The following is a 27,698-nucleotide window of genomic DNA, read 5'->3' as shown; positions in this document are numbered from 1 at the left end:
ATATTACAGACAGACCGGCCAGCGGCGATATGGTATAAAAGAGCGGGCGAGAAGACAAAAACGAAAGTATTAAAACGAACAGTAACTCTGTCAGGCCAGCAGACAGAAAGAAGCGAATGGTGAGAGAAGAAGAAGAACAGCGGGCGAGTGGCGGATGATATCAAGGAAGAGATGAGACCCTTGAAGGATAAGCCAATGTGTTAAGGTCGTCGATCCCGACGGTTGAGGCTGAGCCGAGAGCGAGGTGGATAAGGATAGAGCGGATGCTCGAGGTTTGAGACGTTGGCGTCGGGCGAACGGTTTAAGGACGATTATGAAGCCGATGATGTCGCGGAAGTTGGTTGGCAGATCCACGCACTCGACTTTATGGTCTATAATCGTGGCAAGCACACGCGCGACATTGTATAGAATTGTCGGTATGGTTATCTTGGGGAGAGACGGTGGCGGTATTGCAAGGCTGACTCTGTCTCATCCAAGAGCGGCTTCTTCCTTTCCCGAAGTTATTGTAGTCGCAAGATTGTATGACCAGGCGAGGTGATACTCAGGAGTCCTCTGAGACGTTACAAGAGACACAGATTTCAAGATGGACCAGGGATTGGGGGGGAGGGAGGGAGGCTGCAAGTTGCAGTGGAGGGCAGCCTGAGACTTTTAAGAAAAGGCCAAGAAAAGAACCACGACAGCCAAAATGCGCCTCTTTCTTGGTATGAAAATCTAGGCCAATGCAATGCATTCATGTACAAATGAACCAGGGTCTACATGGACCGTCGGGCCACGAGCCACGCCATTTCTCGGGGCCATCTTTCACTTTCACGTATTCGCCTCACGATATAGAAGCGCCTGAAGACCGGCGGTGCGATGGAAAGTGGAAAGGCGGGGAGAAGAGAGCTAGGATGTGAAAGTTATGCGATGCAGCGGCTCGTCACACAGACCGACATCCATCATCTTGGAGCTAGAGCGGGTGCAAGCAGCTCTGAGGTGCCATGATTGGCTGTCACCACGGCTGGTGTGGTCAAACATCGATAAACTCATGTGTCGCAGTGGTGTGAAGGGCTGGTAATTGGTGATGACCTCGGCGGTTAGATGCAGAGCACAAGCCAATGAGCGTGCTTAGCGGCCATGTGGGAGAAGATGGGAAGCGGGTAGAGAGAGATGTGGCAGGGATTGAGTGATGTCGCATCAAGCTAGAAGGAAGCCCTGGACAACCAGTTAAACAACTCAACTTTGAGAAGAGCCAAGAGCATTCAATCACTTCATCGTTCTCTTAGATGAGCTTCAACACAACAAGAGACTCTTCCACCTATCTCTCAGTCGACAGCCATCAGTAGCCAATTTCTTGTTTTAACTCGAGCCTCTCTCATGAGACATAGGAGGATACCACATGAGGCAGATGCTGGGACAGCCGACGTTGCGGTGTTTTGACTTGCTGTCGGACCCCTGACCCCTGGCCCCTCTCCCGCCCACCACTTCTTTTTAATCCCTGTTCACTTAAACGCTGCATGTGGTGTTCTTTTTTTATACCACGATGCTTTGTGCCACTCGTCACGCTCATTGTGGCAACTTGCCCTGTCGAGCAGTTGTTGGGTGAAGAGGATCTGGGGAAGATCTGGTGTTGGTTATCGTCAAAAGCATGTTGGTTGTCATTAAACAACTGATGAGACATTGCGCCCCCATATTAAAGCGCTTCTCGAAACATGATTGCTTCATGTGTTCAGAGAGATCCCGAATCTATGGATCAAGCGGTTGCGATCCGCTTCCTTAACCTATTTCTCGGGACCGATCAGGGCGCGTCCAACAGCTCTTATTACCATCCATCATCTGATGTGGATAGCACCACTTCTGCTCTTGGTTTCTTGACCATCATCTCGAGCTAGTGCCGGTTATCACTCTTCTCATACCACCTCACAGAGCGAGCTGCGGCTTGGCCATTTTCCCCTCACCGTATCGACCAAGACCACGAGCTGTGACTTGCCCCCAAACATGCAAGCGAAGGTATCGGCTCATCCGATAGTGCGCGATAATTAAGCCTGAGGCCTGCCATGAGCATAGTGAGCCCGATTCGCACTGTCGCCGACCTAGTAGCCCGGCGGTTGCAGTATCGCTCTAATTGGTTCAGCTTCCACCAGCCAGGTCAGCCGCATCTGCATCACTCAGTTGCCCGGTGAATACTTGGTCTATCACCTACATGTATTACCTAGCAGACTACCCTGTCTCAACAACGGCGAACGAGTTCAGCGACACAGACATAGAGATTCAGTAGCTTGTTTTCGCTATAGCTCCTTTCGAAATAGTTACGAGCGAGAGCGGTCGAATATGCACTACATTAAGCTTGCATGTATTATCGCTCATCCCTGTACTTTTGCCAAGATGCCTGTCATGATTCTAGCAACACCGCCCTGCATCACAGGCTGTGTGTGACCCAGAATACTGGGCGGATGATCGATCTAAACGACATCCCTTGCAAGATCTTATTCTGCACTGAACCATTGTCATGCCATTGTACATAACGCATTCCAGGTCTCTGGCAAGCAGACTCGTCGTTGCCGCCTAGTATCTCGGAAACGGGACCAACTATCTGGCTTATCACACATTGCGTGCATCTGTTAGTCCTGGTTGCTCGCGGACGTGCGGCGGGCCATTGGAAAGAAACGAGACGACTCGTTCACCATCGCTACTTCCAAGGTATTCGCAGATTGTAGCTTGGCCGCCTGGGCTGGAGTAGAGGTTTGCGAAGCCCCTGAACCCGGATGTGATTCCGGTCAGAACGTTGACTTGGTCTCTTGAAAGAGGTTTGCCTTCGACGCACCAGCATACCAAGTTGCCATTAGTTGCCTGTTGCCCAGTATTGGCAGCGCGATTCTTCCTAATGCAATCCCGCCTGAGAGATTCAAGGCAGTCGGCAAAATCTTGGGTCGTGGAGATGGGGATCATGGGGATGAGACAACCTGAGCACACCATCCTGCAGAGTAAGTCAATATGTGATAGGGAAGCCAGTGGTGTGAATGTGTACTCAATTTGCAGCCGAGAGAAAGACTCCATGGGCTTGTGACCATCCAAAAGCAATATCACAGCGATATGCTCTCCCCCGTTCATTAGCGACAGTCTTGCCACTCGCGCCTTTTCCCCAGAAGACTGCAGTTCAGACAATGACGAGACAATCACTCTGAAGGCAGCGGATGGGCTGTTGGAAACAGGCACCGGAAATGTGATATCACAAGCCTCCAGGTTACTTTCTAGGGACGCTAGTGTGAGTGCGTGTGTGATAATACCTTACAGCAAACAGGTCATATCGATAACTAACCTTTCCATGTTGACGAGCTTGATGTTAGCGAATGAACCGCCAGAGCCCATTCTTTTCGCTTCCGTAAGGATGAACAAAACATGATCAGTCAAGTTTGAGGTGCAAGTCTCCAAAAGGAATGACTGTTCAGAAGTTCACGCGGGCCCCAGAATGGTTTATTGAGGATGTGGATGCATTTAGCCGTGGTGCCTGCCAATGAAGTCTGGTAGAAACCTACTAGGTAGGGTACGAATTTATCACATCGACGGGAGGTATCGAAGACATATCCTAGGGAAGGCAGGCGAGGCAGCTGAGTGGTACCTACCTACCTAGGCACTTGCCCAAGGTGGTAGGTAGTGCCTTAGTGAAGGAAGAGCGACCAACAGAGATGGACAGCACGATAATTGAGCTGGCCCAAATCTCAGCGTATATCATCTTCAACACAGCCGCCGACATATTTCATGTAAAGGCTCCCTTCTTGCCTAGAGAGTGAGCTTTATATCACCAGTCGATGACACGGGGGCTGTCAATACCTCTGGCTTCGTACTGAGAAGCCGAGGTACGGAGGATAACTTTTTTATTGCAACTTGCCTAAAAGTAAAAGAGGATCTCCCTGTCCATGTGATCGTAAGCAGGAAATACTGTTGTCAGTGAATGTCAATTCAATCAAGACAGTACCTAGGTAATATCACTCTGTGTAAATGGGGAATGAGTTAAGTAACCAATCAGAGCTCTATAAGCATCTCACCCCTGGTCTATCTACTAAGGTATCTAAGCTTCTTGTATGTCAGCACGGAATATCACGGCTCCGGAAGAGACGGCATCGATTCTACCAGTAGGTCCTCGAAATATCTAATTAACTACCTAGAATGACGTACTTGCTTTTGATATCATCAGTGAGCCTTCGAATCAGATCTGCCCTTGCCGTATAAACGAGTCGGTCTCTTCTGTATTGTGCACTTTGTTGACGTGGCATCGCCATTCGAGCTTCAATTGACTCTCCACCGCAGAAGCTCCACCAGCGATCAAATATCCAATCTACTTGGCAAGCAGCTCTCAACACTGGAGCTAAGAGTTCCTAGACCACCAGCACTCATGGTTCCTCTTCCGCTATTCAAGCTTGCGTCTCTGCTTGTGAGGCATGTCTCAAAATATGGCGCCGTACGAAATATCCCCTGTCGCAACTAGGCCAGGCACTGATAGCTCCTCAGAATCACATCAAAGCGCAGGCACACGATCACCCCCGGTTCAGAGCATTCGCAGCCCGATACGGACAACACATGCATCAATTGAACATGAGGATGTCAGTCGCATTGTTACGGAACCCAGACGCTGAACGAAGAGCAAAAGAAAAGGCCGAAGCACCAACGGTCAAGACCGAAGAGCAGCAGAAACGAGACGATCAGCTCAAACAAAAGCAGGCTCCCGAACTCCCCAAGAAGAGCATGCCGTTTCAAAACATCTGGAGACGCAAATTCAGGCCACTTCCCGAGAACAAAGCGGTCGATCTGTTCGCCGATGTCATTGGAGATGCGTTTATCCTCTCGGTAGCCATCGCCTTGATTGTCTACGAAACCTGGAAGTCGTCACAAAAGCCCGACATGAACAAATTGCGCATAGAAGAATTGGACCAGAAACTCGAAGAACTGAAGAAGAGGGAAGACGAGCTAGAAGAGGCGGAAAAGAAGCACAAGGAAAGATTTGAAAGCTTGGAGGAGACACTGCGCCAATTGAGGGATCCTAAGACAAATCAATTGTTAGTTCCGGCGTTACAAGTATCATAACACTCAAATCGGCGTACCACCAAATCAAATATGCCCGGAAACCCTCTGCAAGCAGGAAAGCCAACCAGATGGAATCTTGAGCACGTTCAAACCTCGTAATGAAAGGGAGACAGCTGAAATATTGGACAATGGATAGCTGGTACTCGGTAATTATGCACCCTTTTGTTTCTTACCATATTATAGCCTCTTCTCCACTATAGACTTAGATATTCATGACTCACGATGTAAGATAACCTTTCATAACAAGAGTACGAAAATTACCTGCCAATTGACCGCTTTATTTCAGCAAATTTAGGCCAAATACTGGCCTTGTCGTTCAAGGATTGAAACTCCTTGATTGGCTAGCCAGAGGCACAGACGGGACAGGGTGTTATTTGATTGGACGGTTCCACGACCCGCCCCAGCTCTGTGGTTGCCAGCGGCAACAGCCTGCTAAGAAAGTACACAAACCACCAGTCGCGGTAACTGATGACTTCTCTCCATCTTTCTTCGCTCAGCGTCGCTCGTCGGTTTCTTGCCCTCACAAATACTAACCCATAGCATCGGGCGACAGTATCTCAGTTTTCAGCATTGTTTAACGTCCTTGGCTTTTACTGCACGAATAGGCGACGTTCTTTCATTCGTCTTGCATGTTGACGTCGCGAGTCTCGTGAGTTCTGCCCACTGGTTCCACTGGATCACCATCTCGTCTATTGTACATAAAGCCATTGGACATGCACTCGGTCTTTTCATCCCATCTTAACTTCGACGTTGCTAATCTTTTATCTTAGTCCGAACCTTGCGACACTTCAAAGCGGTGGCTGACCTTCTAGCCCGCTCGTCTACTTGGCAACGACCGTCCACAAACTCATTGAACTTTCACATCGCAATATCCGAGCTTTTCATCAGCTATGGCTCATAGGCTAGCGCCCCGAGGCGGTATCGATCTCGAGGCCTTGTCCCCTAGGGATGCCAACGCCCAACGAGTACCCAAAGTGACCGACATCAAAACAAAGACGGCCGCCCAACTCAAGGCCGCCAAGGAGAAGGAACACCCTCCACCTCCGCCTACAGAGGTCCCCGAGCCTCCAAGCACCGACCGACCTGATGGAGCAACGTATCAGGTTGGTAAACTGCTCGGAAAGGGTGGCTTCGCAGTCTGCTACAGTGGCCAATTATTACCCACAAAGCAGCGATTTGCTCTGAAGATTGTCAAGAGCCACATGCCTCCCAAAATGGAACAAAAGGTTTGTGACAGATGGAAGACGCATTGACACACATCTAACATGTTTCAGTTCCAAACCGAGCTCCAGATTCACTCAAAGATGAAGCACAAAAACATCGTTCAATTCTTAAGAGCCTTTTCATACGAAAAATGCACATATCTGATTCTCGAATTGTGTCCGAACGGCTCTCTCATGGATATGGTGAAGCGAAGGAAAGGTCTCACTGAGCCCGAAGTCCGCTTTTACTCAGTTCAGATCGCTGGTGCCATCAAGTACATGCACAACAAGGGCATCATTCACCGTGACCTGAAGATGGGTAACATCTTCCTTGACTCACAGATGAACGCGAAGATCGGTGATTTTGGTCTTGCCGCTCTTTTGGTGACTGGTCGCGATATGCACACCATCCGTCGCACAACTTTGTGTGGAACACCTAATTACATTGCTCCCGAGATTCTGGAGAAAGGAAAGAAGGGGCATGACCACATGGTCGACATCTGGAGCCTGGGCATCATCATGTACGCCATGTTTACGTCGAAGCCACCGTTTCAATCCTCGACCACGGACGAAATTTACCGCCGAGCTCGAGAGAGGGATTATGATTGGCCATCGGCGGAAACATCACGAAGATACATCAGCCAGGAAGCTAAGGAACTAGTTGCCACGATGCTTCAAGATGCTGAAAGCCGACCGGAACCGGAGGAAATTATCCAGCACCCCTTTTTCACCTGTGGTTATATGCCTCCCGAAGCGGAAATGAGCTCACGCCTGAGAGAAGTTCCCCCGGACCGTGAGGAATTTTACGCCACTCGAATGAGCAGTGCTTTACAAGCACAATCATACAGGAACTTCAAAGATATGTGTCGAGAGTGTGGCATCGGCCCTCACGCCCCAGTTCAAGTGGTTCACACTCAGACGTGGAAGGAGATGGCCGCTGAGGAAAAGGCTGGGCTGACACCGATGATCCCTCTCGAAGAAGGAATTGTCTACAGACCATTCGAAGAGTGGCTGAAGGAGCAACAGCAGATGAAGGCCAGGTATACAGCATCCCTAGCTGCACAGGCAAGCGTATCTACCGAAGACCCTTTGTCAGCTACTCAACGAGCACCGGCAGGTCTCCTTCGTCAACCTCCTCAGAGTTTTGCTGCACAGCAGAGGATGCAACACAGGCCAGCAGGTACTATGGTATCTGCAAAACCCCGCCCAGCGCCCGAAGCAACGCTTTCGGCTTCCCAGAGCTTACGTACAAGAACACGAAAGGAACTGCCTCGAGAAGCTCCTCCGAGGGAAACTCTTGAGTCTGTCGGCAAGAGCCTACGAACTTCGACTCGGTCAGCACCTCCGGCAAGGGCAGCGTCCCAGCAACCTGCAGAGCGACAGCTTTCTGAGCGGCCTTCGCTCGACCGCCAAGCATCTGCTCCTGCCACCACAGCCCCTCCTGCGCCAGCTGCACCCCCTAAGAAGGATACTACTGGCATGCGGCCTGCAACACTGTTCAGCGCCTCCGAGCGGCAAGAAAGAATCTCCGGAACGAAGCCCGACGCGGTTTTGGATCGTCTACATCGTCTTCAGAATGAACTTGAACGAGCTCTAAACTCGAGGACCATGGCTATAATATCATCCAAGACTGTTGCACCACCGCATCCGCATGTTGTTGTCAAATGGGTAGACTACACCAACAAATTCGGCCTTGGATATATCCTAAATGACGGTAGTGTTGGCTGCATTCTTCGAGACATCCCAACCACGGAAAACGGCAAGCCCGCCCTGCTTCCTCCTGCTGGGGTATTCATTCGCGGTGCCGAGAGACATATCGTTCGCGGTAAGGACGAGACGTACGAGGATAGGGTGCAGCCTCTCCCAATGACAGAGCCTATCAAGTTCTTCGAGAATAATGGCGAGGCTGGCCTTTCGGAGGTAGTTGTCTCTCCAGAGCAATTTCGAGTGGCTGTGAAAGAAGATGGGACTGCGGGCAAGATGCAGCCCGGTAGGGACATCTTCCAGCATCGGAAGCGCGAGAGAATTATTCTCTGGAAGAAATTTGCTAACTACATGATTGCTTTTGGACGGGACGATTTCGTGCCGGTTGAAGAGACCGACCCGGCTGGTGCCATGTCCCCTGGGCAGAAGGGCACAGTAGCTGAGCTCGTCACATTTTACCAGCGATTCGGAGATGTTGGTTGCTGGGTCTTCTGCGATGGCCATCTTCAAGTACGTGACTGCATATAGGCGATTTTGACATCAAGCTGACTTGCGTAGTTCAATTTCCCCGATCATACAAAGATCGTCATCGACCACACAGGGACCTGGTGTCACTTCTGGCACCTCCCTCAGGACGCTGCTGAGAGACTAGCAGCCACTGGCACTATCGGTGCCGCTGCACTTGATGACCGGGCGATGCTATCGTACCCTCTGCAGACATTGTTAAACTTCCAGGCAAAGCCTGCAGCCCCTCGCGCTGGCCGAACCACAACCACAACAAGAAGACGTCCTGAGATCGCACCTGAGTTACAGGGTATTCCTGCTGCCAATGATTTCCGACGCAAGATTGTCTTTATCAAGGATGTCGTGAAGGAATGGGTGACCAATGGTGGCCTGGGCAACAGTCAAATGAGTCGAGAATCCCGTCTTCGCTGGGGTGGTCACCGGGAAACCATCAGTAACCACGCACCCCAAAAACATGTATGGGTTACTGTCGGAGCTCGATGGGGAGATCAGCGTATCTCTACCTACGTCGACCCTCGAAAGCCTTGGGAACTCGGAGAGGATGTAGATCACTCGAGAAAGCAAGAGTCATGATATGGCACGAGGAGAGCGAGGCGTTTTTTGTCTATTTCTTGTTGACGACCATCATGAACAAATGATGTATTCCATGTAGGGTTATTACACTGAGTCGCTTGTTGGTTTCTGCGGCTCGTCGGCGTTACGAGAAGATGTGCATGGCGAAAGGAGTTTTGGACTTGATGGAATAGTTACCTTAGGCTTTGGCTTTAAGTTGAACAGCCTCTTAATGACAACTGCTTGTGTCTTGTTGGAAAATTCTACCTTGAGATTTTATTGGATAACAACGATTGAGAATCGATGCTATCCTACTGGGAAGTCATCGGCGCCGTCTGCATCACATTTCTCGTCTTAGAAAGGCGATGCATATCATACGCGCAAACCACCCCCGATTATTGCCAAGCACAACACTCGCTAAACTTCATTACACTTAGCTCTCAGATCATGAATCTACCATGAATGAAAGCAAGAAGCCCTCAGATCATAAAAGCTGAAATATTTTATATCTATGTTACACCTTCATCATAATCTTCCTGGTATGACAACCATCACTTCATCGCGGACTTGGCATGCATAACCTTTTCCTTAAAAACAGTCAAATTATACTATTCACAAATAGTCGCTGGAGTAACGCCATCTCCGATCCAACTGACTCTATACAAAATTAGGACATTTGTCCACCAACGCCCATCCCGGGCATCAGAACATGAATACTTGGCCTCAAGAATGTTACCCCTTATTACATATATGTGCATGCATTCCATCATCATCAAAAACACCGTTCGCTGTCAGCACGTTTTCCCCCTTAATCCGATGTCCCCGAAATCAAGCATCAGAAAAGTACTCATCATTATACTGGTGACCAGGAGGACTGGTCCAGCTTCCACCACCACCAACGACGTTCTCACGTGAGCCCCAATAGCCGCTTCTCGAGCGCTTGTCGCGTTCAAATTCGGCCCATCTCTTCATGGTAATCTTGCTGCTGTCAAACTCGCCCTCATACTCGAGGCCTGCCTTCTTCGTCTTTTCGCCAGCTGTCTTTCGAGTCTCGCCCCATGAGAAGTCATCGAATTTCCAGAAAGCATAAGTAGGCAGGACAAAGTTCCAGATTGGCAGTGCCAGCAGATAGATGAGCATCCAAACAATGTAGGACCAAGAGTGTGCAGTGATAACAACGAGAAGACCAGGTAACCCAAGAATCAAGCCCAAGAGAACTAGGGGAATAATCTGCGGTGGCGAGTGGATAATAGATGTGATGACTGCGATTGTCAGTGATTGTGTCACGTTGAGAATAAAATGTTACTTACCGACGTAGAAGGTAAACGCGATAGCAGCAGGGAGAACCAGAGTGCCGACTAGTTCCACGAAGATGATAAACTGCATCGAGAAACAGAAGGTACCACAGAGATCACGGACTAGAACTAGCTCCATCAGGTTGTGGATGGTAGAGTTGATCCAACGACGTCTCTGAGAAAGGAGCACCATGAACTCGTCCGGTACAGTGGTTTTGCATACTGCTTGGGGAATGAAGACCTGCTTTCGCTTGGGGAATGTTCGAAGCATAAGGGTTGTCAGGAAACGATCTTCACCAAGCAGATAGAGGTTCTTCTCGTGCAAAGTTTCGACCACGTTCTCCGAGTAATGTTCAACAATATCGGGGTTAGCCAGGATGGGAACCCAGTAGTTTTGACCGCCCTTGGGCGCCTTGATGCGGTACATGCAGAAGCAACCAGGTAAACAAGTAACACCACCAAAAACAGACTCGAACGACTTGGCAAGATGATGAGAGACAAAGTACTCAAATACTTGAATAGCTGTGACCCAGCTGTCGCGTTTGTTGGCAATCTTGGTTTCACCACAAAGACCCATGATCTCAGGATCTTTCACCATGGCAGATATCATGTGTGTCAGACTGTCGGGGAAAACCTTGGTATCGGCGTCAACCATGAGGATAATTTCGTAGTAATCAGGCGAGATTCCCGTCACCTTCCAGAGGCCGTTGAACATTTCGTACTCGAGTTCTGTCATTCGTTCATCGAACATGACCTTTTGGAGGAACGACATGAGGATAATTTGACTATCTCGCTTTCCACGGTTACCGGGCTTGGACTTAGTGGCTTCGTCAGGAGTTCCGCACTTGACCACAACCATCATGGGCACTCGCTGCTGGCGGTCAGCAGGGATGCGAGAATTTCTTCCATAATCGTAGAAGCCGCAATAGATTTTGGCCATGTTGTGACGCTTGGAACCACTGGCGACAGCCACGTAGGAGAAAGGCTCAACCATGTCAGGGGGGATAGAGTGATCTTTCAGCATGCCCAAGCATACGTCAGGTGTCGACATTGTTTCACCCTTGCCCTTGATGATACCGTCACAGATAACAACAATAACCTTGTGGCTGTTGGGATAATCGGTAGTTGCGATCGAGTCCAGAGTGGTTCGGATTCCCTCCTCTCCTTCAGAGTATGCAGTGACCAAGCACATCGTATGAGCCAATGGAAAGCCAAAAGGCATCCAGTCAGAAGGAGGCTGAGGAACAACAGCATCATGAATGAAACCAGCGGGGCCGGGTCCATCAGTAGGGGTGCTCGAGTAGGGGTCAGATCGAAGGAAGCTGGCACGGCTGTCGTTGCCCTGCTTGAAAATTGAGCCGGGTGTCAGAAGTTGATTCGAGGCACCTTGGCTAGCCATGGTTGTCGGCATGCGGCGTCCAGTTGACGCCCGAACATCAGGGCCACCGACAGACGAGAATCGAGAAGTAGTAGGGAGGAAAGATCCTCGTTTGCTTGTTCGGTCTGATGATCCATAGACAGTGCTTCCAACATCTCCAGGTAGTCTTACAGGAGCACGGTAGATGTCCTCTGACCAATCTTCAATTTGCTTGTTTCGTTTCCTACGGTCAGAACTCTGGGAGGTCTTAGTAGGCGCATACTTGCGGCAAAGGAACCATTGGAAGATGATAGCCAGCAGAAACCGGACACCGACAACTGAAAGGATGAGGACGAGCGCACAGTAAAGGACGATCTTGGAGGCAATGCAACCAATCGTCTCAGTATCCACAGAGCCAACCTTTATGATTTCCTCGAAACATTCTGCGTATTTCTTGTCTGAAGAAGACTGGAACATGCGAGTAACGTCGCGGCCACGAATAGCCTTGTTGACTTCCGAGTCCTTGTCTCGCAACTCTTCAAACCTTTTGGGAATATCGACCTGGCTCATGTTGAACCAACGGAGGAGATCAAGGTCTAAGACATTTCCAGAGTAGACTATGAGGTTACGCGAGCTGTTCTTGATGTCGTCCCAGGTAAAGTAAACATCTGCGGAACCACTCAAGTCAAGGTAAAAGGCATTCCGGGAGTTTAGCGTCGTATGGCAGCCGTAACCAGAATAGTATGGTGTGGTCAAATTAACCTTGCTTGAACCGTCTTGGTTAAAGGTTGTGCAAGGGAAGTACCAGGCCAGATCGCCATCCTTGTTGGTTGGCACATCTGAGTCTTTAGCAAGAGTAATCAAACCCTTGCATCGGCCGTTGACATTTTGAAACAAAAAGCTACCGTCCTGTCCGCCGTGCTTTTCGGGAAGATCATAAAGAACATTGGGACCTAGTCCGTCCGAACGGAGAGGCATGCCCTGGGCAGGGGGGTGATGAGACTTTGACAAATCGTAAGCGACACCGTGGAAGATCATGTTTCCGCCGTCAACCTTATTGACGCGTAGTCGCTCGGCAGGGGCTCCGCAAACCGTTGCGGTGAAACCAAAAGTCAGAAAACCAACGATGGCCATGATGACGAGGATGATACTGATAAGACCCATCTTCTCACGCCAGGCCCTCTGCTGCGCCCTCGTTGGCATACCACAGCACTTCATGATGAATCCGGGAGCCCAGAAAGTGACGATTGCGCAGTAGACATTCCAGAAGGTAGGCGGTCGAAGCTGCTCTTCTATACGCTTCGGCGGTTTTGAATGGCGCTTCGATCTCTTCTTGATCTTACCTGATTTTGTGCGATCTGGGGTAGGCATTGTAGATGCCACGGCAGCGCCCTTCTCCTGCTCTCTGCTAACATTTCGTCTTTGTCGAGGGGAACTGTCCGAACCACCGTCGTTCAAGTTCGAATTGGAGCGGTCTGTCGAAGCTTCGAAGTCCTCGTAAATAGGGTCGTTTCCTGTTGAGGATGGCAGAACGTTCATGTGAGCTGCATGTTTGTGGTAATGGTAGTTGCGATGGTCTCTGTCGATTCTGTTTCTCTCCGGGCGAATCAAGCTTCGTTTTCGGGATATGGGTTGGTCTGGGCCAGCGCGACGTGAGTGGCCATCGGGAGATGTTGGCGACAGAGGCATGCTCTCTGTATTCGAATTAACACCGATTGACTCTGCGAACGAAGAACCGGATCTCCCACGTTGATGTTGAGCCGTATTATCTACAGCATGGTAGCCACCAGTCTCGATATCGACAGGTCTCGATCGCCTTGAGGGCGAGTTGCGATAAACATTGCGCTGATTATAACTCGGGCTTGCACCCGGCCTTTCGGGAAGAGACATCGTCCTGGCAGAGCAATGTTAGAAGAAGACAAACCTCGTAAGCCAGACGTTAAAACCTTATGCAGGCTGAGCGCCGAGCTTCAGGGAACTTGACCCTTGGGTCGGAGGGAAGTTGAAGGAGGCGGTATCGAGTAGGAAGGTGCGTGTCGATCAAATCAACAAGAAAGGGGAACACGATATGTTGAATGCCAAGTTACAGCAACATCAAATATTCATGTAGGTGGAAAGCCGACAAGACATTGAAGAGTCGAGACGAAACAAGACAAATAAGATCTGCGACTTACGAAAGGATATGTTGTGGTTGTTACAACAACCTCTCTCGAGGTTTAGGTTTGAGTTGGGAATATCCCTGTAGAGGTGGAAAGTTTCTGAGTAGACGAGTAAGGTGAAGCACGGGACAGGCAGTGCCTGGGTGTCGTTTGTCGAGAGTCGACTCGATCAAGGCTCAATGTGGAGAGAGGATCATGGAGTCAAGTCGAATTACAAGTAAGAAATACTTCTCATCCAGTCAGAGCAAAAGAAACAGGGCGCCGTTGTTTGGAATTGACGAGAGAACTGAGCGACGATGGCGTGGAGCAGAGAGAGCGAGCGAGTGAGTGAGTGAGTGAGTGATGAGGCGACCAGGGTTTTTCGGTTATGGTAGCAGCAGGGGACGGCAGTGCTTGCTCGAACCTGTTCAGTGTTGTTGTAATAAGTGACAAGAGCGAGAGTAGGTAGGAGCGAATGTAGAAACCGAAAGACAACAAGAAGGAAGCGACCGAGTGAACGTCCCTCGAGCAAAGACCACGACAAAGAACGGTTGTGTCTGGCTGGACTGGACGGAATGAGTTGAGGTGGGAAGAGAAAGACGGGAGCGAACGAGAGAAAGCGATTGAACGGCCAACGGTCTTGTTGCTCCTTCCCTTGCCGTTATCCTGGGCATAAGAACCTTGTGAAGGGGGCGGATGAAAGCCAATTAGAGAATAGCCCTTCCACTGATGGTTGCACTAACTGAGCGCGCTAGGTTGAAATAGTCCGAGCTTGTGGCCTCTTCGGCTTGAGATTTGCAAGGGCCATCTGACTGTGGGTTAATGGCCCGTCGGTTGCCCCAGCAGCTCGATTCAGATGCTTGCACTTATCTGAGAAATAGGCTCATCGGTGCTCCCGTTCCAAGGAAAGAACCCAGATGCTTCGAGTCTAAATTCTTTGTTAGAACAATGGCCAAGGTATAATGAAATACATACTTATATCTCGAGCCTGCGTTGCTATGATAAAAGGAATCCGTTTTGACCCATATCTGACATATCGTCGTCAATCACACTTAGTGGGTTGTTCTTCAGCTAATTCGAGATTAAAACACGCGAGTAATTAGACTTGGCTAATAGTGAATCATGGTGCGGATAATTCCAAGACCTGGATTTATTCGGTTGTCCACCATTTGAGAGCTATGATGAAGCGGTGGTGTTAGTGTATGGTGTGCATTAATGCCAGTTTGTACATATAAAGCGGCCTTTGTAAACCAACCAAACTTGACTTGCGGACTCACTTATCCGCAGGAACAGGTTCTACCAATACAATGAGGTAGCCAGGGGGTTAGTAAATCAGTCGCCGCTATCTCGCTTGACAAGCCGATCTGATCCTTTGGTGTAATTGCTACGCTTCCCCCTTGACTACGCAGATACCAAAGCCGAACAGACCCCTTCCTCTGTCCTGTTTATCGACTCTTCGTCAAGGTAGTTCAGAGAGAACGGTTTGTTCCAATGATGGTAGCCAATACCATGCTATCAAGAGTTTGTCCATCCAAGTTTGTCGGGTTTAATCAGCAACCAAAATAGGCATTCCATGCATGGTACGGATCATTTCGCCCCGATGATGTCTTGAGGCTTGAGATATTAATCACCACTAGGGAGTGCTCTGTACCCCTGATTAACAATGTTCTTAGCTAGCTATCCCTACTCCATACCCTCTCTTTGCTTGCCTACTACTCTCAACATTTAGCTTAGTTCTTACTATGGTCCTTATGCACCGTACCATCGCACTGGTGGTCTTCCTTTGGTACTATGCAGAACAATTCGACAATTATAGATCCCATCCCTCGATCGAGAAAGAGGAACTCTATGCCACGTGCTAACGTTATTTACAGCCCAAGTGTCTAACCGTCAACCGTCTTCGTTTCCGTGGTAATACACCGTTTCTATTAAAGTGATCCAATCCCATCAATTACAGATACACTCAAACTCTGGTAGCAGCGGGCCAAATGATCGTCTGTATGTAGACACCAGATCTTTGTTCCCAGAATATTGCTCAAATAGTCACAACATCACGACATATCTCCTATTGATCCTGCAGCATGCTTCGGCCGTTGAGGTTAGTCCGTAGATAAACGGGCCCCTTGTTTGGCAGCTCTCCATTTGAAGCAGCCAAGCCATCTCGGTATCATATAATACAGCCAGTCGTATCACGCTGGGCAACATATAGAGTTCAACACAAAACTCGGATCTGCCGGAGCAAATGATGCAGAAGGCTAACACCCGGTGAGGTATCTGTGCAGACTGGATGTTGTACTTTCCGGCTGCATGTGTGCATGACTGGCAGCCAGATCGACGACATCAGGTGGGTAGAACTGACGCTAGCTTATTGTTTATACGAGAAGTTTCACGGGACTATAGAATCTTCGAATATCGCGCGAACAACCTGTGCTTAGATTAGATAAAACCGAGTCTAAACTCTTCTGTTGTTTTAAGGATATAGTTAGGGTATTTTGTTGGGTGTTTTGGGTTTTTTTTGTGTTTAAAAAAAAAACTCTTCATATAGGCCATTCAAGTGTCCGTCGTGTTCTACAACAAGATATCTAGACAATAGGGCGTGCTTCAGCCAAGATAGGAACATGGTCAGAGTACTTGTCAAGTCTGCAAGTGTGATTTAACAAACTCAGTAATAAAGTTGGTTGGTATCCTTGAGCTGGCAGTGGCTTTGTCGTGGCGTTCCCCAGGCTTTAAAAGAAGCTTGATCCCGGGATGAGTGGAAACTCTGGGGTTGGACTAGATCCATGGTGAAGTCATATGCAACAGCAGTTCAGACATGGCTTGGGGTATAACTTGCGCCTAAAAATTACATATAGCATTGACTTCTTGAGCATGATAGGATTGTTTAAAGGTATTGCGAAACGGTCACTCAGCATGTGGATGGATGGATGGATGGATGGATGGCTAAATTAAGTGGCAGCCGGTACGGCCGGGTGGGGCCGTCCGATCGACGGCCCGACCGCCGTGAATTTAAACCCTCTGCTCTCAATATCCAAAGGTAAGGGAATCACTGAGGTGAATTTAGCTCTCTCCTGAACACAATAATAGATCTGAAGGGAGAAAGCATGCCGAAGTACTTCCATTATTCGGTTCGACGAAACCTTGACCACAGAAGTTGGAGGTTGATGTGTGTCCAGCTCCCTCGGAGTTTATCAAGATCCCGGAGTATACTATAGTTATGTTTGTTCTGAGAAGACCAATCTCAAAAGAACTCCTTCCTACCTTAGCCAACACGGCCCCTATCAGAAAGACCAATCGCAGTGGAAGACGAGTTTTGCCCACGTGCTACTCATCACTAAGTAGGCCACCTTGAATAGTTTTGGTCGACGTTTATAGCCAAATACGACAGAGACCAACTATCGACAGAATATTCCTCACGACATGTTGTTAAATGCCCTGCTGATTTTCTGTACTTGTCCACCAACATTTATACGTGATACAGGAATTCATATCTACCAGATACCCGGGCCAATTGCCGAAACAAATGTGACCTACGTGCTACCCGCCCGCCCACCGAAAGTTACAGTCGACAGAAATCTCCGATTTTGCTTTCCTTTACGAGGCGACCAGTGGAAGCAGTTCCAGGGTAATATCTGCGTGACGACACCGACGCCATGGCGGCTGCTCAGTCTTGTTTAACGGTAAGTGCTGCCACAATGTTAACAACCTGAAGTTAGAATGGCAGACAAGGTTGGCTCGGTGCACAAATCTAAGTGTACTAACTCAACTTAATTGAGTTATATCGTTAGATCATAGTTTGGAAGATCTACCACTAAGATGTAGTGTTACAACGGCGAGGCTTTATGATAGTAGAACACATGAGTTGATCATGTCAAAATGGCAAAAACGAAGCATTTAAGCGCCTATATGTCGTGGGCGTGCTCTGGCGGTCAAGAAATAGCAATAGCCCTTTAAGTGCTAGCGCAGAAGTCCGCTGGGCTGGGCTGGGCTTGGCCTGGACCCTTGAGTTGAGTTATTTAAGCCATGTTTAATGTCGTAATGGCGCTAACATGCAGTTTCGTTCATGGCACGACGTACCATTGGGAGGCTTTGCACAGAGGCTTTTCAGCTCTCCTACCAACGTGGGGATTCACGAATTGGGCTCGCAGTGGTTGTCATTTTGAGACCTGCCGGTCATTCCATGATGCTTTTCTTTTCGGAGAAGCAAGAAAGGGACAGGTCGGCCAATTTTCACCGTGCCATTTCCGCTTGAGGCGCTTGTCATGCCGAGCTTTCCTAGAGCTACCATTCCTCACTGACGCGTATGTAGGATGCTGAAGGGAAAGGGGTTGGATGTACACGGCGCCTGTGCATTTTCTGTGTCCACGTCATTATTGTGGTATCATCATTTCGTGATTTGAAGGCAGAACCAGAGAATGTGCAACAAGTGAAACAAGAGTAGTCGAGGTCACAGAGTGAATAGAAAAGTCCTGTGCCTGCCCTGGCCGATACTTGGTTGCAAAATACCCCTGCTCCTTCCAAATTACTACGAGTTCAGCTCTCGCAACGTTGACTCCTGCCTGCTACCTACCTACCTACCTAAACAGCCTGGTTTCGGCGGTTGATGCCTTTTTCCTATAAGAAACCTAAGGTACCCAGACAGATCAGACCAGGTTCTGTAATAACCGGCCTTTTCGACCTACCTACTAAGGGAGTAATAGCATCTTCGGGACTATATGACTTAATCGTTTTCTTGGTTCAAAAGGAATGTTGAAACACCCACTCCTCTACTCCGTACTTGTTCTTCAACGAAACAAGAGACAACATTTATTAACCCGTTAGGCAAACAAATCCCCACTGGTTTTCTACATGGGTCCCTGCCATCGGTCGCCCACTGCTCTCCGTTTCCTTTACTCACTTAGGCTCCCCTACAAGCGCATGTGCCATAATTTAGCTAATTCAGCTAAACTGCAGTGGGCGCCTGGACCTCATCACCACCACTGCCACCACGTTCACCACCACCACCACCTCACCTCACAAATATCGGACGGCGCAGCGCCCAGGACAAAAAGGACCTTATTGGATCTCAGCTCAAAGTCCACTCACTCATCTTAATGCTTGGAATTTTCTTTTCTTCCGTCCGATTCTGGGTCTAGTTAGTCTTGGCTTTTCCATAATTCTTTCTCCCTTCTATCCTTCGTTCAGAAAAAAATTACCAGATATTCCCGTTTTATTGTGCTCATCACCTCATACCAATTCCAGGGCTCTCGCCTCTCATTTCAGCCTCCTTGGGTTCTCCCCAACTATCGTTTCTCCAACCACCCCCCTTGTCGCTCGTTGATCTATCCTCTGTTTGCCTGGCTACCCCCTTGTCTCCGCTGTATCGCGGCGTTTCGGATCCATACCCAAATATCCTTCGTGCAGCATCCACTCCGTACGTTGCGCTAAAGTGACCTTCTGTCACTGACAGCGACTACAATCGCTTCTCCTCCACGGTCGCTATCTTCTGTCGTCTCGTGTTTCCTTGAGCGCGTCCGGAATTGGCCTTGACCCATTCGGTTCTTCGTGATCTGGAATATAGCACCGTCACCGAGTCCTGCGCGCTTACCAGGCTATCGAACTCCGCCTTTATCTCGACACTCGTTCTGGAATATACCCAAACTTGCGCTTGGCTGCTTCGGCATTGCCAAAGCCTCACCATCGTTTTGTCATGGCAGCAATAAATACTTCATCGCCTCCTACCGCGGCACCGTTGAACTACAACGAATCGCCGAGGCCCTCTTCGAGACCGACCAGTTCTTCTCGTCGTAGCCCTGTTCGCATACCTCATCTCGATGAATCTGAAGGCCCAAGACTGCGCAACGGACCCGTCTCGCCCGTCCGCGTAAACTCTCAACAGGATAATTGGGTTCAGCCTTCAAACGCCGATGTCGAACATACTCAGAAGCCATCGTTGAGGGGAGAATTAGCCGATCGTACTCTGCTTCCACTGCCTTCGCCGCCAGAAAATGCTCCTCCCCCTCCTCCTCCCCACGGACTGAGGTCAGAGCCAAGGAGCTTTCCAGAGTTTCAAGATGATTCCCGCGGGGCTGAAGGGGGCTCTGAGCCGCGGATTGGAAGGATAAACATCGCCGAGCCCACCAAGACAACTCCAACGGACAGAGTTCGCAATCAGGACCAGTACCGCAACAGTCGTGAATCGAATGAAACTGCTAGCACGAACCCGCAACAAATCTCTATAGAATCTTCGGCAACGACAAGCGCAAGCTCTTTATCAGGAATGAACGAGAATGTTGAGGGCCAGGCGATTGGCGATTCCCCTGAGAGCTCCATTATCGAAGGAAATGTGCTTGAGACCCAGCCTGTGCCTCTTTTTCAGTACCATCATCAGAAGGATTTCCCAACAAGCGTTCCAAGTGCAGAGGCCAGGAACTCGTCAGCTTCTGATCTCGCTGAGAGTGCCTCAAACATCGGCCGTCATCTTACTCCGAACTCGGGTAGCCATATGAGGACTTCATTGCCTCGGCCACCATCGTCATATTCTGTCTATTCTGATTCACGTGGCCGCTCTCCGGGTCTTATGCCAGCTGGTTCACGTAAATCTCCTGATGTCAGAATGTCGACGTACGCCGAGTTGCTTCATGCGCCTTATCCTCAGCAGGCTCCGGCGCCATTGACACCTGATAACTCCAATCTTCGAACTGTGATTGGTAACAATGCGTCTCTTCTCAGCACACAAAAGACTCTGGACATGTATCGTGCCAACGTCAAAAAAACAAATGACTCTTCTATTCAGTACTCGTTCGCTATATTCTTGATTTCAACAGCCCAGGAGCAAGGTCTAGACTTTTCAGAACCCAAGGCACGCAAGAACAGCCCCAAACCTCAAAAGGGTCGCGACAGCCCAACTGCCGAAGGTTCTGTGTCAAGCCCGCGGGAACTGGTTCGTGAAGCCCGGCAAATCCTACAGCGTCTCGCCAGTGCCGGATACCCCTTTGCGCAATACTATCTCGCGGATGGGTTTGCTTCTGGACTATTCAGTAAGGGTAAGGAGGATTATAATTCGGCATTCCCTCTGTTTGTTTTGGCTGCGAAGCACGGCCACGCTGAATCTGGTTACCGAACCGCTCTATGCTATGAATTCGGTTGGGGTTGCCGGAAAGATCCTGCCAAGGCGGTGCAATTCTTGCGGACAGCTGCTTCGAAGCGCCATCCTGGCGCCATGACACGTTTGGGCAAGGCCTGTCTATCTGGTGATCTTGGAGAAAAGCGCTACCGAGAGGGAATCAAGTGGATGAAGCTAGCTGCTGAAGCGGCTGATACTCAGTACAATTCCGCGCCATATCAACTTGGTTGCTTGTATGAGAATGGGTATGGTGCAGATATCTTCAAGGACGATATTCACGCTGCCGAGCTCTTTACTCAGGCTGCGGAATTAGGCCACCCTGAGGCTAATTATCGACTGGGTGATGCTTATGAGCATGGCCTGCTTAACTGCCCTCGTGATCCGGCTCTCAGCGTTCACTTCTATACCGGCGCTGCCGAAAGAGGACATGCCGGTGCCATGATGGGATTGTGTGCGTGGTACATGGTCGGCGCTCCCCCGATCCTTGAAAAGGATGAGGAGGAGGCTTATGAGTGGGCGCGTCGATCAGCCGACTTAGGTGAGTGCTTTGTTGGTGCGGTGTAGACGATGAGGTAGCTAACTGTGGCACAGGCTTCGTGAAAGCACAATACGCCGTCGGCTACTTCACGGAGATGGGCATCGGATGCCGACGTGACGTTCTGGAGGCTAATGTCTGGTACGTCAAAGCTGCCGATGCTGGCGAGGAGCGAGCCAAGCAACGGTTAGCCATCATCCAGGCGGCTGTCAGCGGCCAGGGTACTCCCATGGAGGTTGCCCCTCCGCGAAACGGCAAGATGCAGAAGAATCCCAAGGACGACAAGGACTGCATCGTTATGTAATGGCAGTGGGCGAGTGACAGCCTGCTCTGGGATTAATATGAAGAGTATAACTAATCAACGACGACTACGCTTCCTCTATGAAAAGGCAAACGACATAACTCCCGCCTTCTGTTGTACTATATTTTGGTCAGCAGTAACGACAGGTTCATTCAGCGCTGTTATTTTTCTTTTTCCATTTTGGCATATATCACATCTCGCATAGCCCAAATTCTCTAAACTGGACGATACGCTTGACGGCGCCTTCTTATCCTCATCTCCGTCGCTAGCCCTGTTTGGCACGGATGTTCACCTGTTGGAATCGTGTTTCTAGAATCAAAAGGGGGACCTTGATCTCGAGTAGCAGCATAGCATGAGGAGATGTAATTTGACGGTCATGTGATTCATCAGCTCGGCTGGGATCTTTTTGGTATAATTCTCCCTGTATCTGTGGTGGAAACTATTGAAATAGGGAGTCTAAACATCTGGCGGTATCGAGAGCGAAGTGAGACTGTGGAGTGGGTTGATGATGATTATCATCTTGTGTTTGGCGTTCTTGGGCGACGTGACTTGGACATAATCATGATACAGTAATACAGTGCCTGCCATGAATGAAGGCTATGATGTAAACCTATTCTTTATTCGTTGACCTTCGAAATTGTCAATGTGTGTAACGATCGTGTGGTCACTTATGGTTTGCTTGAATGAGCAGATTGGGCGAAGCACACGAACTTGGGCACATCATACAGCTCTAACAGCTTGACCCCAGAACAACGTATCCTCATATGACTGACTCCCTTAAGGTTACGTAGTCTAGCTGGCCTTCGATGGAGGTAGCGTGGGGCAAAGCTCCCTCGATGTGCATGTGCAAGGGGTTCCTCAGGAAAGTTTATCAGATTGTCTATGTCTAGGGTAAGCTATATACGAATTTATTGAAGGCATTACTACTTGCTGACAATCGTTTGCCATCTCATAGCCCATAATTCCTGATATAGACTTAGTCTTGCAAGTATATTGTTCTTGTTTTTGTTTGTAGGTAGGTGATTACTCATGTTTCTGTTGTTTGACAAACTAATTAGTTATTGACGGAAACTGACAGCCTACCAGCACACCACACTACAGAACTCAAACAAAATGCAAGGGGCAAAATATGTAGAGACATTTTAGTATCAAAGCAACAACGAGGCGTTTTGACACAGACTGACGAGTGGTGGAAGGGGGTTGATACTTTCACCTGAGTTTACTGAATAATGGTGATGGTTGGTATCAGTTTCGACTGGTTGTATACGAGCCATCAGTAACCGCATTATGGTAGACAGTGTCCTCCAAGTTCTGAGCACAGCAAACACCACGAGAGAGTCGTCTTGTGTAACTCGAATAAGTCTTGACTTAATACTTGATAACCAATGTGGCAAAAACATCGAGAGAGAAGTCTAAAGGGTTCGTTCTTTTGTCACATCACTCTCATCAGACCCCAGAACTCGGGAAGCCCGCCACTAGCCAGGGACAAACAGATCTCGATATGAGACATCATTAACAAAGAAAAGCAAATTCCTCACGAGGGAGAGAACATAAGATATACATGAACAAGAGAACCCCTCTCCTTTTCCTCGGCTGGCTCGATCGAGGGCAGGGAGTGTCTTTGATGATGAGACAGAGAGCTGAATTGAGGGGTTCCTGATCTGTTTACTGTATTACCTTAAGACGCGTCTGGTGTGTTGACATGTCTCTCTTTTATCTGATTAGGGTATTTTTGGCTGTATGATGGGTCTTGGCAAGGGAAGATATAGAAGCAATCGTGACTGAAGGGTAGGAAGAGGTTACCTAAATTGACTGCCTGAGGTGGCAATAATGGTCAGCCGTGAAGCATAAGATGCCAAGCTTGTCCTGAATTGTGTTCCCCTCCATGGGGGTGTTTGTTTGAGACACAAGTGATACCATCCAGCTTGAGTTGTCCAAGTTTCGGAAGCCGGACATGTCAGTAGCTGAGGGGAGAAGAGTGTCTGTGACGCAATGTGGTCCGTGAAGCAGAGAGGAATATTGCCAACTCTGCCAATCAACGATTCACCATTGACGTCGTTCTCAAGCAGAAGACAAAGGTTTGCGGGTAATTCCTGGTTCCAGGGTAAGGCCGTGAGGAATTATACTGCCGCACTGTATGCTATCACCCATGCAGAGCCCAACAGGTACTTCATGTACGCACTGACCATGCTCGGAAGTGGTTGCGCTGCTTCTCCACTGATACCCATCTTTCCGTATTCTTCTATTGGCCATTCCGAGAGATCATGCATGTCTTAATTAACGCGTTGACGCGTTTTGACGCGTTTTGACTGACCTCACTCGCGTCTCACTCGCGACTTGTGCGGTAATCGCGCGACGGTATCAAGAGCAATTACTACGCTACGGGGCCAATGGCAAGGAGAACGAGAAGCATGCGCTGTAGACAAGCGGTGAATGATCTGACAAAAACCGCAGCGTGATCGGGTCTCGATTCTGCTGAATATTTGCGTCATGGGAAGAGACTAGGCTTATCATGAAGCATTTGAACAATGATGAGGAGGGGAGGAAATGCACAGATGGTGCAACTTCAAAAAGAGGAGACTTCAAGGTCTCGATCAAGGAGATCGAATATTCTTTGGCGATCGACTGACGTTTCGCATGAAAGTATTTGCATCGTCATAAGCCCAACTGACTTGGGTGTGAGGACAACTTCGCCTTCGAGGGTTATAGTGCTTCTCTAAGATGCCTCCAGCCAAGATAGCCAACAAATCGCGCGTTCCTGCTTCTTCCAAAAGCGGGCGAGAAGTGAAAAGAACAAAGAGTGGTAGGGTTTGAAACGGAGCATGACCTCACCGACTCACCTGTGAAGGAGGTAACAGAAAAAGGTCACGCAGACACGTACACACCCACTATTCGACACCTGGACCTCATACACCCCCCTTTTGCTGGGTTGTTATAGAATGGGAGAAGCGGGTACGGAATAGTGGAAGGTAGACGAAAAAGTGTGCACATCAAGAAACATGAATCAAGAAACGAATGAATCGGTGCCGCAGACATGATACAGCTCAGCATGCCTCTGTCGTCATTCGGGAGCTCTGACAACACAGGACCCTGCAGCACATCAACGTGGAAGCGAACGGTACGGCAAAGGAATGGAAGGGTATGGATGAGATGGGAACCATGGATGGGATGGTCCTAGCCCGTGCCGCGACGGCTCGCTCCCACCAGCCAAGGCAAAGTAAGGTAACTCTACCTTTTAGCGAGGAGTACCCTCCACTGCCCGCTGGTGCATCAACGGAGAGTTTTTAAACTACTATGTAGACATCCATCAGACAGATTCTTGTGTGACTGAGGCACACCAATGCTGCTCTCTCAGGGACTGCCTGATTGATCCGCCTTGGTCTGTTGGATCAACCAACCGGGGAGTGTAGCACAGAGTAACAATATCGCAACAAACTCATTCTTGTGTGGATGAACAAGCGCGACTCGTCGAAATTGCCTGTGTCAACTTGACAAGCGAAGTCATACACGGCCTGCGCCTGGTTTGGGATGAACCAATGTTGCCCGATGCATGCATTTCTTTTCAAGTCGAGAAACTAAAGCTAGTAGGCAGTAGCACACAAAAAATCTCTAACTGGTGTGCTTGGTTGCATGAGACCCTTGCCAGTTAAGTTGCACGTATCCATGTATGTGTAGCTTGAATGTCTTGAGTCAGGTAGGGCATCAAGCCCAACCCGGACGTCGAGGGCAGGCGGTAGTGCTAGAGAACCTATGAACCCTGAGGCAGTCAGTCAATTTCTCAGCCCAGAGGGAATTGCTGTGGAGGAGAGGGCTCAAGTCAAACAAAGAAGCGAGGATATGTTGGTGGTCTACTCGCTATGTGTCATTGACTTGGATATTGCCATGTTGGTCCATTTGATTGCCCTTACGTCTCTATGCGTATCGGCCAGGCTCTGACGAAGAGAGAAAAAGACCATACGGAACTGAGATAAATAAGAAAGCTATATGTATGGTAGGAATATGACCCTGTGTCGTATCCCGGTACGGGTAGAATAAACGGGAAGAGTGGCATCGTCGTATGATTGTGGAGATGTGTACATATTTGCCTGTTTCTTTCTGTCTTTCACTCTTAAGGTTGTTTTATTTTTTCTCCCCTCTTTTTCTCCCACCGTTATGGGTTCCTGACACGCAAAACATTGACGCTGCAGCATATATTCAGCTGCAGTGAGAAAATGATGTACATGTACATGTGCTTGTCTTGGATGTCCTGGTCATTTCGTGCATGACCATGAGGAAGGGATGGATGAAGGTTTATTGCTTTTTTGGTCAAACAGAGGGAGAAACATGGGGACGAATATGCAGGGCGGTTGATGTCAGAACTGTTGAAACGACGTCAAGAAAGCCAATAATCTCCCCTGTGTATAGACGGGAACAGATGAAGGGTTGGCAAGAAGGGGGCCTACTTTCTACCCTATGGCACCATTGGCTGGCTGTGTTAATATTGAATGAAGTTGAAGGGTTGTAGAGAGGGATGCATTATTCGATAGTATCATCCTAGACGCGGAGTCTCTCGAAGCAAGACGCATGTAAGATTAGAGGTCAATCAAAGAGGAAAGAAACGAGGCATATGATATGTTATCTCGTGCCGTATCATGGAAATGTCCTAATGCTTCCGGGCAAGAAGACAGTGTGCTGAGACAAAGATCGAGGCTGTCCAGGATGTCTCAAGTGTCATGGTCCAACTGGACACCCACCGACGCTTGGTCAGTTCCGTACAGTGCAGCGCTCTGGCAAGGGTCTACATGCAGAACATATGCCTCATCTGCAAAGAAACATGTATCATGTGCGAGAAACATGGGTCTTTCGTTCCTTCTCTGCCAGTAGTCCGACACCGTTGTAAAAATCCATCGTTACTACCCGGAAACAGCGATCAGTACCTATTTGCGTTGTCAGAGGCACGACATGTGTGTGTGCACCTGCCCCCTGCGACACCCTTGTCCCCTTCCATGTCCGATTGATTCCCAACACCTGGAGGCGGAGTGCTCGGGAGTGCTCTAACTACTAATGTGGCTCTCCAAGCCAGCCCAAAATACTTCGTCAAAGAACATTTGTCCTGGGTAATGGCGATCTGGTGGTGCACGGGGTCCTTGATCCTTACAGGTAGCAAAGTACCTACCTCACAGTTACTCCCCAATAGCAGATTAGTAGTAGCTAAAAAGGTAGGTACACAAGTTAACTTTACCGCTGCCGCTAAAACGGGCGTGAACCGACTCAGAACTCACGGGAAGGTCCACGTTGCTGGGCGTCTGCACTGTATCTGCACCCCGAGACAGGCCTAGATGGTACTTGTCGCCTGCTGGTGGCTCCTTCCTCTGGGTGCGCGGCTTCACCCAACGACCCTGACGGTAGGTGGGACCTTTCTCTGACCCCGGTCCACGGCCCTTCTCTCACTTCCACACCACACCTCATCCAGATCCATATTAGGCCACTGCGTCCCCTGCCCCTTCCCATCCCATTCCAATGTCACTTGCCTGACCAACCCCCCGTTCATTCCAATTCCCACCACAACCACCGCATTTCCTGCTCTTCACTCCGACAACAGACAGACTCAGTTCCTCCCTACAACAACATCAACACAAACACAAACAGACAAACATCAAATCGTTTGCATTCTTGACTTTCTTAATAGTCGCATCGCAACCTTTCCATCTCTCAATCGGCTCGATCCTTCACCTCACCAATATCGCGCGCGCACTTACAAGCATCGTCAAAAAACTGCCCGCCGTACCTACTTTTGCGCCTGGCCGCGTCGTCTATCCCAGTCGCAATCGCACCCCACGCCAACCACCGCTTCGCCTTTCGCCCTGCGCACCAAACAACAACAATAGTCGCTGCGATCACATCTCGTATCTTTATTATTCAACCCCAAAAACAGAATCTCGTTACC

General features: G+C 49.2%; 4 protein-coding genes across 4 annotated transcripts; 3 read left to right on the top strand and 1 right to left on the bottom strand.

The window, feature by feature from the left end:
* Positions 1 to 4,372: 4,372 nt before the first annotated feature.
* Positions 4,373 to 5,061, top strand: FMAN_00650 (uncharacterized protein; the record flags this gene model as incomplete). Its single annotated transcript, XM_041821711.1, has 2 exons — positions 4,373 to 4,438; positions 4,489 to 5,061. The coding sequence occupies 2 exons, from the start codon at positions 4,373 to 4,375 to the stop codon at positions 5,059 to 5,061; spliced, it is 639 nt and encodes a 212-aa protein (XP_041675981.1).
* Positions 5,062 to 5,951: 890 nt separating this feature from the next.
* Positions 5,952 to 9,065, top strand: FMAN_00649 (uncharacterized protein; the record flags this gene model as incomplete). Its single annotated transcript, XM_041821600.1, has 3 exons — positions 5,952 to 6,287; positions 6,336 to 8,477; positions 8,526 to 9,065. The coding sequence occupies 3 exons, from the start codon at positions 5,952 to 5,954 to the stop codon at positions 9,063 to 9,065; spliced, it is 3,018 nt and encodes a 1,005-aa protein (XP_041675980.1).
* An 807-nt stretch (positions 9,066 to 9,872) lies between these two features.
* Positions 9,873 to 13,586, bottom strand: FMAN_00648 (putative chitin synthase CHS-4; the record flags this gene model as incomplete). The annotated part of the gene is made up of 3 exons (XM_041821489.1): positions 9,873 to 10,306; positions 10,355 to 13,390; positions 13,445 to 13,586. The coding sequence occupies 3 exons, from the start codon at positions 13,584 to 13,586 to the stop codon at positions 9,873 to 9,875; spliced, it is 3,612 nt and encodes a 1,203-aa protein (XP_041675979.1).
* Positions 13,587 to 19,520: 5,934 nt separating this feature from the next.
* On the top strand, positions 19,521 to 21,775 carry FMAN_00647 (uncharacterized protein; the record flags this gene model as incomplete). The annotated part of the gene is made up of 2 exons (XM_041821378.1): positions 19,521 to 21,474; positions 21,528 to 21,775. The coding sequence occupies 2 exons, from the start codon at positions 19,521 to 19,523 to the stop codon at positions 21,773 to 21,775; spliced, it is 2,202 nt and encodes a 733-aa protein (XP_041675978.1).
* Between the last annotated feature and the right edge of the window lie 5,923 nt (positions 21,776 to 27,698).

This window comes from Fusarium mangiferae, assembly GCF_900044065.1.
Source record: "Fusarium mangiferae strain MRC7560 genome assembly, contig: FMAN_scaffold001, whole genome shotgun sequence".
Classification (NCBI taxonomy): domain Eukaryota; kingdom Fungi; phylum Ascomycota; class Sordariomycetes; order Hypocreales; family Nectriaceae; genus Fusarium; species Fusarium mangiferae.
The sequence above is the reverse complement of the archived record's forward strand: the minus strand, read 5'-3'. Positions and strand labels throughout refer to the sequence as shown.